Source organism: Chanodichthys erythropterus, chromosome 12, assembly GCF_024489055.1.
Source record: "Chanodichthys erythropterus isolate Z2021 chromosome 12, ASM2448905v1, whole genome shotgun sequence".
Lineage (NCBI taxonomy): Eukaryota > Metazoa > Chordata > Actinopteri > Cypriniformes > Xenocyprididae > Chanodichthys > Chanodichthys erythropterus.
Genome location: NC_090232.1, coordinates 31,937,855 through 31,950,260, shown reverse-complemented (window position 1 = coordinate 31,950,260; position 12,406 = coordinate 31,937,855). Strand labels below are relative to the sequence as shown.

Sequence of the window (12,406 nt, the reverse complement as noted above, 5' to 3'; positions counted from 1 at the left end):
GACATTACCCTGGATACTATAGATCTCGATACACAACAAAGACTTGCTGTCCTGGTCACAGCGAGATGCACATCAACAAGTTGTCCTCTTTTGAACTCTGATATGTCTCCCATTATGTTGTGTTGATTGCAATATTTTATGTACAGCTGTGCTATTGGCCAGTGTTTCAGTTTCATTGTCCATATAGTTCCTATAAAAAGTCATCATACCCTGTGACAATCTTTACCTTTTGTCACATTATACCCAGGAAAATAAAATAAAGTCTAACTTTTTTGAGCTGTATGTACACATTATAACCCTCATCATCAAAGTGAAAATTTCACAGTTTTCATAAACATTCTGGAGGACTATTAGAAATTGAAAAACTAGAGTAACAGTGATGGAAAAATCACTTTTAGTGATTTCGCTTTCATTCTTTTGGTGGTATGTTTAGAATCATTGTCATGTTGGAAGGTGAATGACCTGCCCATCTTCAGCTGTCTAGCAGAGGGACAGAGGTTTGTTTTGGGTGGTGTGCTGCGTTTGCTTTTCGCCAAACATAGCGCTTGGAGTTCGGTCCAAAAAAAGTCAATTTTGTTCTCATCAGACCATAGCACCTTTTGCCAGATGGCATCAGAGTCTTCCAGATGTGTTTTTTGCATAGCACAAACGAGACTGAGTGTGGCACTTTTTCAGGAAAGGCTTCTTTCTTTCAGTGCTATGTTTGGCAAAAAGCAAACACAGCACATCACCCAAAACAAGTTAATTAAGTTAAACTTAATTTACTTTATTTTCCAGATTGTAATGTAACAAAAGGTAAAGATTTTCACTGGGTATAATGACTTTCTATAGGCACTGTGTATATATATATATATATATATATATATATATATATATTAATGTACAAACTTGAGAAAATGAGATCCACGCTGATGATAAAGTTGATGAAAAATTATTCATTCATTACAATTAAATTTAGCCTCACACGCAAACTTTAATCCATAATGAAAATACTTAAACCAAAAGGTAAAATAACCATCATAAAGGAGTAGTCAATAGTTAATAATAAATTGAGTATTGTAAAATCCAGAGTATTGTATCTAATAGATGAAAATCAAAAAGAATTAAAACATTAAGACATTTGCAGATAAGAGAGAAGAAGCAGAAGCCCAGGAGAGCAAAGGAGAGAAAAATCTAAATTATCAACAGCTCAGTCCAAATTATACCATAAGCATACAGGGAAATTCCCAACCCACTCAAGCTGATGTTTTTGTTAAAATGAAAAAGGTTACTTTCACCCATTACGTCGTCCACTGGTCCAGTGTCAAAAATAACCCTTAGGGAATTTTGCAAATCTTGCACTATTAAATGTCAGCAGGCACATTTTGATCGGATTCAAATGAGCACTAGGCTAATTCTGAGAAACCAATGTCTAACCACAAACGTGTCAGCGTGACCTGTCACACTGGAACACTTTGAAGAACAATTGAACATAACAAGCATACTCGTCTTAAAAATAAAATAAGAATAACCATAAGGGTACAATAACAAGTAAATACTTGAAAATATGATAAGAAATAATATATATAAAGTATCAGTACATAGATATAGGAAATCAAAAGTGAAACTGATAAATCATAAGCCATAAACGATTAACATAAATATTAATAAAAATGCATGAATATCAACCATTTTGGATCCACCAAATAACGGTTTATATATATATATATATATATATATATATATATATATATATATATATATATATATATATATATATATATACATTTTTTTTTATTTTTTATTTTTTTTAAATTCTTCATATTTCATACCTTTGATAGTCCACATCTCTGGGATACTTTAGAGAACGGAGAGAGGCTTCCAGCTTTCTTAGACTTCCTTTCAGATCTCCAGTGGCCATCTCTGTAATTTCAGCGGATTTCATCAGGAATTATAGTTTTATTAATGTTTAAAAACATAAAGTTACCGTTGTCAATCATTGTAGTCATAGACCAAACAATGTAAAATGATCATGGCATGTTATTTCAACAAGTAACGTTAGCCTACATCTTTTGCATTAACTTAGTTGATTGTATTTCCTACTTATTTGCGTTTGTAATACAGTAACAACTGTCTTACCGCTGGTTGGATTTTATTGTTAAACAGTTATTGCTAATTCCTCCCTTTTGTTTTTGCCGCTGATATATTCGGGTTTGTTGTGATTGGTTTCTATGCGTCGGGACTCGAAGGTTCAATCCATTGTTTCACTTCTACACATTCATGTCTTAGCTTGCTTCTTTTAGAAGCACATTTACAAATTTGGTGATGCAATTTCATTTAATTATTACTCGTCATTCCTTCACGTAGGTAATAATGTATTTACTTTATTAACCTAATCATTCATTCATATATTTTATGTATGCATAAAACCATACGAATTTGACGAACATGAAAGAAACCTTTTCAATCGAAAGTGCAACTGTATGTACCTGTGCTTAATTTACCCTGAGCGATTTGCGTCACTTCCACCAATAACAAGAAACGTCAGTCTGGCCAGAGTGTTCGAGGAGGCGGAGAGACGGACAGGAGGAGCGAGAGGACTGATGAATGATAGTGTCAGAGGAGTGTCTCACCTCGATCAGCAGCGTTGGAGCTGTCAAGATGGCTGTACTGGGCTCTTGTTAAAAGACTGAGATAATTTCACCCGTGAGACACTGGCAGATCAGCAACTCACTTCGTCGCGGCGGCGGTAGAAGTATTTCATATACACAGAGGTGGGTGGTGCTGCTTTGAGCGATTGACGCTGCGAAAATAAAAACAGAAGCGTTCGAGGCGTCACTTTGCGCAGCAGCCAATCAGACTTCGAGTTTGTGTGTCAAATTGGTATTCAAACCAATTGTTTTAGAGCGAGGCGGGACTTTGTGCTTCAGCCAAACATGATGGAGGACCCATAGCTTAACAAAATATAAACTAGAAAACCTCGATTTGTATGTCAGTCATTGCGCTAAATAATATTTATTTATATAATTTGTAAAGTCTCAGAGCTTGTGCTAACATGTTTTATACTTCTATAGTGTGCCAGATGAGTTCTCCTTTGTTAGGGTAGAAATCTGAAAGGCTACTGATATGCAAATAAAGCCAGAAAAAATAGGTCAGGGTTAAACTACGTTTTAAATACTTATTAATTGACCTAAAATGTATTTTTCATATACTGTAAATAGTGCTTTTGTGATATCCTTGTATAGCTGTTCTTTCCAGCTTGTCATTGTATTGTCTCAGTTTACTGTAAACAGTTTGTTGTCAGGAGTAACACATTTAGAACGTGCATGGAGTTGCCAGACTTGTTCACTTTCACTTTTAATAGAAAGAGTTAGATGAGTTAATCAACCATGAAAAAAAGTGGTTATGATGTAACTTAAATCATTACACACTACTTGTGCTTATTAAAGAGCTGCCTCTGCCCTTAGGCAAAGCAGAGGGAAAATGCTTGTAAGAGTTCATTGACCTTGTTCAGATTTCCGTTCCATGTTTTAACGGGTCTAAGAATTCCCAAGCTCCTCCTACAGAATGCCAAAGAGTCATGTTAGAGACTCCGCGACAAGGAGAGCGTCACGAGAGCATTCTAGAGGCCATTAAAGACATGAATAACAAGGCTTCTCATAGACCGAGATATGTTTTAGAGAGCGGGGCCCTTGGAGGGAGGCAGACAGGGCCACATAAAAAGGCTTAATGCATATCTCCGAGAGAGGATTAGTGCTACTGCAGTGGAGATAAAGCTGCCATCAGGGGTTTTATTTCCCAGCTGATTACTGCACTCTGCACACTGGCACTAAAAACAGTTTCCTTTGGGCTGTTTTGCTCTCGGATCTGTAGGGTTCAGGGACATAACAGAAATCATCTAAATCAAAAATAAAGTGCTGAGAGCTTGAGGCCTCTGGATTACTCCGGTTTAGTTTGTAGGAACAGAAGGCAGAGAGATAAAAGGCTTAATACACAAGCTTTCCTTTAGTAATAAATAAATAAATACAATAAGAGATTATATGATTTACAAAAACTCTCAGCGAAAAAGGAAATAAAAGCAGCTTGTGCGTATCAGATTTCTCAGAGTGCTGAGATTACATCAGCTCCTCTTGCCTAATGTATATGAAATCAAAAACAGAAACTGATCTAACACCAGAACTCTCAGTAATCGAAATCTGTTGCATGTGCAGCATACTTCAGTTTTTTAAAAGTCACGGAGAGTTAATGGAGGTCTGCAGCTCAGCAGTAATGCAGGAACTCAGTGACATAATTTGACTTGATTTCAAACTGAAATTTACAGTTGAAAAACATTTTATTTTCACTGCTGATCAAAAGTTTGAACTAATTATGATTTTTGTTTATTTTAAGAAGTCTCTTATGCTTACCAGGGGGGAATTTATTTAATTTAAAATTAAGTAAAAAGCAATATTGAAAAAATGAAATGAAATGAAAAAACTATTCTTGTGTTGGCAAAGCTAAATTTTCAGCATCATTACTTCAGTCTTCAGTGTCACATGATCCTTCAGAAATCATGCTAATATGTTGATTTGGTGCTCAATTATTAATAATGGTACTTCTTATAATTATTATCAGTGTTGAAAACTGTTTTTATAGAAACAGTGATACATTTTCTTTCAGGATAGAAAGTTCAAAAAGTTGATTTATTTGAAATGGAAATCTTTTGTAACACTATAAACGTTTTTATTGTCACTTTTAAACAATTTAATGTCCGTGCTGAATAAAAGTTGTTTTAATCGTAGTTGTATCATTGTTTCCTCAAAAATGTTAAACAGCACAACTGTTTTCAACATTGATAATAATAATAAGTGTTTCTTAAAGGATTAGTTCACTTCAGAATCAAAATTTCATGTCTTTCTTTCATCAGTAGAAAAGAAATTTAAGTTTTTGATGAAAACATTCCAGGATTTTTCTCCATATACTTCAATGGCTACCAATGGGTTGAAGGTCCAAATTAGGGCTGTCAAACGATTAATCGCGATTAATCGTATACAAAATAAAAGTTTGTGTTTGCATGATATATGTGGGTGTACTGTATGTAATTATTATGTATATAAATACACACAAATTAATGTATATATTTAAGAGAAATATGTTATTTCTGTACAAAATAATTTTATTTATATATAATATAAATTAAATAAAAATGTAAATGAATACATATACTTGTATATATTTCTCAGATATATACATGAATGTGTTTGTATTTCTATATACATACTTTTATTTTGTATACGATTAATCGCGATTAATCGTTTGACAGCCCTAGTCCAAATTACAGTTTCAGTGCAGCTTCAAAGGGTTCTACACAATCCCAGCCGAGGACTAAGGGTCTTATCTAGCAAAACAATCAGTCATTTTCTAAAAAAATAAAATAAAAATTTTTTTTTTTAACCACAAATGCTCGTCTTGCACTAGCTCTGCGATGCGCCACGCATTACGTTATCATGTTGGAAAGGTCACGTGTGACGTAGGCAGAAGTACAGAGTGAGTGTGTACATAGTGAATGTTAAAAAAACTAAGTCAGCCTTCACAAAAAAAAAAAAAAAAAAAAAACCTTTAACGTGATTATGTTGTGTGTGGCATATTGCAGAGCTACAGTAGGGTAAGATATAATTTTTTAAAACAAATTTTTAGAAAATGGCTTATTGTTTCGCTAAATAATACCCTTATTCCTCGACTGGGATTGCGTAAAAGCCCTTTGAAGCTGCACTGAAACGGCAATTTGGACCTTCAACCCGTTGGTAGCCGTTGAAGTCCACTATATGGAGAAAAATCCTGGAATGTTTTCCTCAAAAAAAAAATTCTTTTTGACTGAAGAAAGAAACGCATATATCCATCTTGGATGATGGATATTATATTATATTATATTTTATTAAATTATATATTTTTTTCAGATCTGCAGATGGGTCAGGGTCTGTGGAGGGTGGTGAGGAACCAGCAGCTGCAGCAGCAGTACAGTGAACAGTGCTTCCTCCAGCGGGACAGAGAGCGGGGCCGGAGGGTGGGGCCCCCACTGGCTGATCCACTGCAGCAGCGCCGCACGCCACAGTGCCAGGTCCCCGGCACCGATATCAGCCACCTGCTGCGCGTCCGCAGGGGCAAAGAGGAGCAGGGCTTCATCGATCTAGAGATGCTGCCGCCCGAACTCAGCATCACCATCCTCTCCTACCTGAATGCTACCGACCTGTGCCTGGCCTCCTGTGTGTGGCAGGACTTGGGAAATGATGAGTACCTGTGGCAGGGGTTAGTGATGTGTTTAGCTCCCATATAAAATATTGTCTCAGTATTTTCTCAATAAAAATTCAGGGAGAATTATATAAGGGAGGTAGGAAACATAATGTTTCTTTCAGTGGATTTGATGAAAAAACTGTATTCATTATTTTAGATTTCCAACTATTCTGAAATAAATAAATAAATAAAATAAGTATATTACCTATTTTTTCCACGAATGAAGAAAGTGTTTTATAATTTAGCATTCCTCCTATTCAACTACTTGTTTTTCTTTGTCTGCCCTCTAGCCTGTGCAAGTCCACTTGGGGTCACTGTTCCATATACAATCGAAGGCTTCCATCTGGATTTTCCTATAGAAAGCTCTACATGGAATTGGATGAAGGAAGCCTAACCTTCAATGCCAACCCGCAAGAGGTATAAAAAAAGCAAGCTTTTGTTCTGTCTTGCCACAATAATGTCTCTGTAATTAGAGGCCAAGCCATTTAATGTTTAAACGGGCAAAGAACAGAGAAATGATCATAGCCACAGTGTGCTTTGGAAATGCAATTCTGACCAACTTTAGCTATGATTAATATGACGGTTTCCTCCTCCACCCTGTAAATTCCCACATAACCCAGCAATGCTCATACTGCAGACTAAATATATTATTTTTACAAGCTCACCTAGAATGAATAATGGTGCATGACATAGGCTTTTAGACCACAACCCGGATTAAAATGAAATGAATGGCTTTTCTCTCATGCAAGCTGCTCTTAAAACATCATTTCTGTTCAAAGATGCATTTGAATGTCTTGACTCCCCTCACTCGTGTCTTAGGTTAGATTAGCAAAGCTTTAGCTGTCCACTTAAAGGACATGCGATAGCCTTGCTCTGGACTAAACCGCGGTGTCTGGCAAAAAAGCTCGCCCCCTCCTTCTCTTTTTCCCCTAATCCCCACACCCTGTTTTATGTGGGTTCTTTCATTCAGGGTATCAGTTACTTCATGTCCAGAGGTATTCTTGTGGACCACCCGAAGGAAATTGCCAAGTTTATATTCTATACCAGAATGCTGAACTGGAAGATGCTGCGGATTTATCTTGATGAACGGTTCGTTTCTTCATTTTTTTCATTTTCTTTTATTATTTTATAAGACATGTAGTTTTAGAGCTTATACCAATACCATGATATTTATCATATTTGGAGGAAAACAAATATTGACACACGTAATATATATATATATGTATATATAAATAAATAAATAAAAATAATATTCTGCTACTGATAATAACTAAAAATGTTGATTTATGTTTACCGTATTTGCAGGCGAGATGTTCTGGATGAGCTGGTCACACTTCATAATTTTAGTAACCAGTTCCTTCCTAATGCACTGAGGGACTTCTTCAGACACATTCATGCCCCGGAGGAGAGGGGCGAGTACCTGGAGACCCTCATCACTAAGTTTTCTCATCGTTTCTGTGCCTGCAACCCCACTTTGGTCCAGGAAGTGGGCTTAAGTCCTGGTAAGTGATCTACCATCATTACAGTTACCAGAATGGCACTTCTACTACGATGTGATCTAGTGTGTAGTTGTGACATCAAGATCACGTTTGTTTGCTTTGCTGGGTGTCAGGCATGTACAGCAGTCACATCAAGTAACGTTCACAGATTTTTGCCAAAGGCAACAATTCAAGTTCAAGTACTGGTTCTAATACTGTATTTGTCTATACTGTACAGTATTGTCGTGTATTGATTTGAGTCAACCATCTTTTATTAGCTGCAGATCTGCATGATCTTGTCTTTGTATAGAGCAATATGTTAGAAATCCTTTTACTAACACTGCCGTTTGCTTCTAAAGCCGAACTAAGCCTACTGGCTTAAAGTGTTAGCAAAAGAGGACCCTGTGTCTAATCCAACCAATCAGAGTTACCTCCTGCAATAACATGTGACTTGTAGTGCATGTGTGCTACTGTACAAGCAGGAAGATTTATTATAAATTACTGACAGAGCTCACTCTTCAAGCCGAGGTGTGCTCTTCTCATATTGTTTCCATTTTAACTTTTATTGGCAGTCAAATCTTTGGAACAATTCATTAATAATTAATTATTTTGAATAATTAATAATGCATTTATTTGATGAAAAATAATGTGAAATATTTTTACAATTTAAAATGGCTGTTTTTCATTTTAACATATTTTAAAATGTAATTTATATCTGTGATAGCAAAGTTGAATTTGCTATGCATTACTCCAGTCTTCAGTGGCACATGATCCTCATGAACATGAAATCATTCTAATATGCTCATGTGTTGCTAAAAAAATAAATAAAATAAAAAGAAATATCTTATTATTATTAATGTTGAAAACAGTTGTGCTGTTTAAAGAGTGTATATAATATAATATAATATAATATAATATAATATAATATAATATAATATAATATAATATAATATAATATAATATAATATAATATAATATAATATATACTTTTATATAAACAAGGATACATTCAATGTAATCAAGTGTCAGGGATTTCTATTTCAAATAATGCTGTTCTTTTGAAATTTCTATTCATCAAAGAATCCTTAAAAAAAGTATCACTGTTTCCACAAAAATATTAATAAAATATAAAGCAGCAAAAACTTTTTTCAGCATTGATAATAATACAAACCATTACTAATAATTCAACACCAATAATAATTTATAATAATTGATTACCAAATCAGCATATTTAAAATGATTTCTGAAAGATCATCTGACACGGAAGACTGGAGTAATGAAGCTGAAAATTCAGCTTTGCCATCAGAGGACTAAATTATATTTTTAAACATATTCAAACATTTAAAATGTAATAATATTTCACAATATTACAGTTTTTACTGATCAGTTTTTTTTGATCAAATAAATTGTTTCTGCATAATGCAAACATTTTTATTTGAGGTAGGGTTACAACGTTACAACGAAAAAATGACAAACACACCTCTCTCTTTCTCTCGCTCTCCTGGTTTTTGCAGATGCGGTGTACGTGCTGTGCTACTCTCTCATCCTTCTCTCCATCGATCTGACCAGCCCTCACGTAAAGAACAAGATGTCCAAGAGGGAGTTTATCCGAAACACACGGCGGGCGGCTCAGAACATCAGCGAGGACTTTGTAGGCCACCTCTATGACAACATCTATCTGATCGGCCACGTGGCGGCCTAGGCACTACAGAGACACGTCAGAGAGAGCTGGCACGTGAAACGTTAGCAAATGCACTAGGAAGGATTCTGCTTCAAGCTGGAAGAAAAACACTGTCAGAACTCATTTTAAAAATGAAGTCCTATGAGTTAAGCCTTTGATATGATGTGCTGCATTACAAAGATGTGGAGGACAGCCACAATGTGAAGAATCAGCAAAGCAAGTCAGTTGTTAGCAGGCTAGCAATGGTAGCGACAAGGTTTACCTACAAGAAACCGCTTAAACATGCAAAACTATGTAGCTACATGAAGATTAATGAGATAAGCTATGAAGTCAGTTAAATCTGAATGTAGACTTAATGGGGCTTGCATCATATTTACAAAGACATCTATTTTCTTCCTCGTTCTAAATTGAAAACCTCATTTTATCAAATGAATGTCAGCTTTTTTGCCATATCTACAAAATCCAGGCAAGTCTAAGACATTCAGTCTATAGTCACTGTGATATCAAAGGATTGACAGACTAAAACAGCAGAACTATTGATAATGAACAAAAGCGTTTTATTTTAATTCTGTGTGTACTTTCTTGTTTTAGGAGGCTTTGTGTTTGTGCATTGTCACATATGTCTCATCTTCCTTGAGAAGAGTAAAAGCCTGTGAGACATTGTATGCACTGAATTTTTATTACGTATGTTTCATAGGTTTGGTCATCTTTGTTTTGTTTTTTTTTTGTTTTTTTGTTGTACACCACATTCTGTTAGACCGTTTTCCAATCCAAAATATATAAATTCTATACACGCAAATACTTCATATACAAGCAAATGAAATCCATCATCTGAACATCTGAGTACATTCATCTAGAGAAGCTTTTCTCAAAAAATTCATTGAACATCTTGTCTTTTAGTTAAGTATTTGCTCTCAGTTCATAAATGTGGGCATTTTTTTTTTTCTTTTATTCAGATTTTCTACAATCGGGTGCCAATAGAGAGGATTAAATACTAAACAACATATACACAATAATAAGGAACGACATTATTATTCACACGCTCTGCATAGTTTAATTTAATGTTGAACATTTTATTTGCACATAATGTATATAATTATAGAGATTTATAAACATTAAATTTTATTTTGGAGTATTTTAACTAAGAGTTGTGGTTTTTCCCTCAATTAAAAAGAGTGAATTCTCCTTTGCACTTTTTTGGCATATTTACCATGTCACAATGCTACATAATTCTGACCATTGTTATCCAGTGCAGAATTAACTGTAATTTTAATAACAGATTACAGCTAATCTTTCTCTGGTTCTTTTGGTATTTCTTTTCATTACATGCTCTGCATTCTTTTGGTATTTAATTTTGGTATCAAATGCAATTCTATTTGAACAAATCTGCTTAACTAGTTAAATAGCAGAAAGAATTTGTTTAATAGAGATTTCAGAATGACAACACTGGACTAACGCACTTATAGATTGTATCAAAGAAAATAAAAGTTTGAAAATCACTGTTTGCATGGCTGATCCTTAGCTTTTAAAAAAGCAATGCATTTGTTTAAATGATTGCAAAAAACAATACCATGTGAATTTTGACAACATTTATTATGCCTTAATTCCAATAAATTAGTAATAATTTTTTGGTAAATTGGAATTTACATAGCTTGTTTTAATGAAGATAGTCGCACAATTTATTTCAAAGTCCATACGCGTTTTCTTTTGTCTGACCAGTAAATGTTTGCTCTCTAATTTCCAGGAAGAAAGTCTATTCCTTCCTGTAAATTACAGCGCAAACATTTACTGGTCAGACAAAAGAAAATATTTTCTGTTCGGTTAAATGTGATTGTTTCAAATAATTTGTATAATGCCTTCAAAATTATTCAGCATGAGAAAAACATCGCAAGTGTCTTCTCAAGAAATAACGTGTCCCAGTTCATATGGTGGGAAAATGAAAAGACTTCTCTTTTGATGGAAATACAGATTTGTGCTTGAAATTGAATACTGATTGTATGCGGATTCTGGGATTCTTATAAAAAGTAAGTTGCCTGGGTTTGTAACTCACTAACTATAATGTAAAAATGTTGTGAAATTTATCCCCCGAATTAGCCTAAACTTCCAACATTATATATATATATATATATATATATATATATATATATATATATATATATATATATATATATATATATATATATATATATATATGTCCTAACAGCTAATTAAACAAGTAAACACAATATAACGACACTAACAATCATTCATCAAGAAGCAATGATTTAATGAAGGTAGATTTAACTGGAAAGGCTGCACTATATGTTTTATAAAAAAATAAAAAATAGGTTGGGGCGAGTTGTTTTTTAAATTTTAGGCTATATATTTATGCAATTACTATTAGTAGAACAAAAGAAGAACGGTAGCTGTTTCTGTAGCCAAAACCTTTAGGTATATGCGCCCATAAATTACCTTACTCTGACAAATATTCACTGGTGTAAAAAGTGTGACAACTGGTCTCGGTTTCCCCCTATACTTCTATAATAAAATAAACTAAATGTGATTCATTTTATTGCTTCGCTCGACCTCTAATATTTCATCAACAAGTTCAGTATTGAAAACAATAAAAGTTTTATTCAATCAAAATACAAGTTATTTTTGCACGTAAATAAACTATAGCAGGCCCATACTTTTTCTGTTTTGTCCATGGATTTATCAAAGGCATGTCGTTAAAATGTTGTTTATCTGAGGTGACGTTATGTTTCTCAGGTCTAATGGCAGAGTTTTGGCTATAATTTGGCATGATTGATGAAGTCCTTGCCTTCGCTATGACTGCATTTCATCAATACAACTAGCTCAACAACAGCGCGAGCCTCTCTGACGCCTGAAATTGCGTCTGGTCTACCTGACACCCCAGAGAAAATGCAAAGACCTTGTGATTTTGACACTTCTCTGATGACGGAGATATGGGAATATGGCCTTGTGTGTGTGTGTGTGTGTGTGTGTGTGTATATATATA

General features: G+C 34.4%; 2 protein-coding genes across 5 annotated transcripts in view; one reads left to right on the top strand and one right to left on the bottom strand.

The window, feature by feature from the left end:
* Nucleotides 1–12,406, bottom strand: part of cep44 (centrosomal protein 44) — a 30,803-nt gene that overhangs the window by 10,291 nt on the left and 8,106 nt on the right. For 3 of the 4 annotated variants that reach the window (XM_067405017.1, XM_067405020.1, XM_067405021.1), the window contains exons 1-2: nt 2,119–2,202; nt 1,812–1,902 (exon numbers count right to left, since the gene is read on the bottom strand). In XM_067405017.1, the coding sequence (XP_067261118.1) occupies nt 1,812–1,900 (89 nt within the window). In that variant the 5' untranslated portion in view covers nt 1,901–1,902; nt 2,119–2,202. Of the gene's footprint in view, nt 1–1,811; nt 1,903–2,118; nt 2,203–12,406 lie in introns of those variants that run through there. The other variant, XM_067405018.1, reaches the window with a different exon arrangement.
* Nucleotides 2,546–10,889, top strand: fbxo8 (F-box protein 8). Its single transcript, XM_067403548.1, has 6 exons — nt 2,546–2,753; nt 5,916–6,264; nt 6,540–6,666; nt 7,220–7,338; nt 7,555–7,751; nt 9,242–10,889. Exons 2-6 carry the CDS (start codon nt 5,924–5,926, stop codon nt 9,427–9,429), a joined length of 972 nt encoding a protein of 323 aa, XP_067259649.1. The 5' UTR covers nt 2,546–2,753; nt 5,916–5,923; the 3' UTR covers nt 9,430–10,889.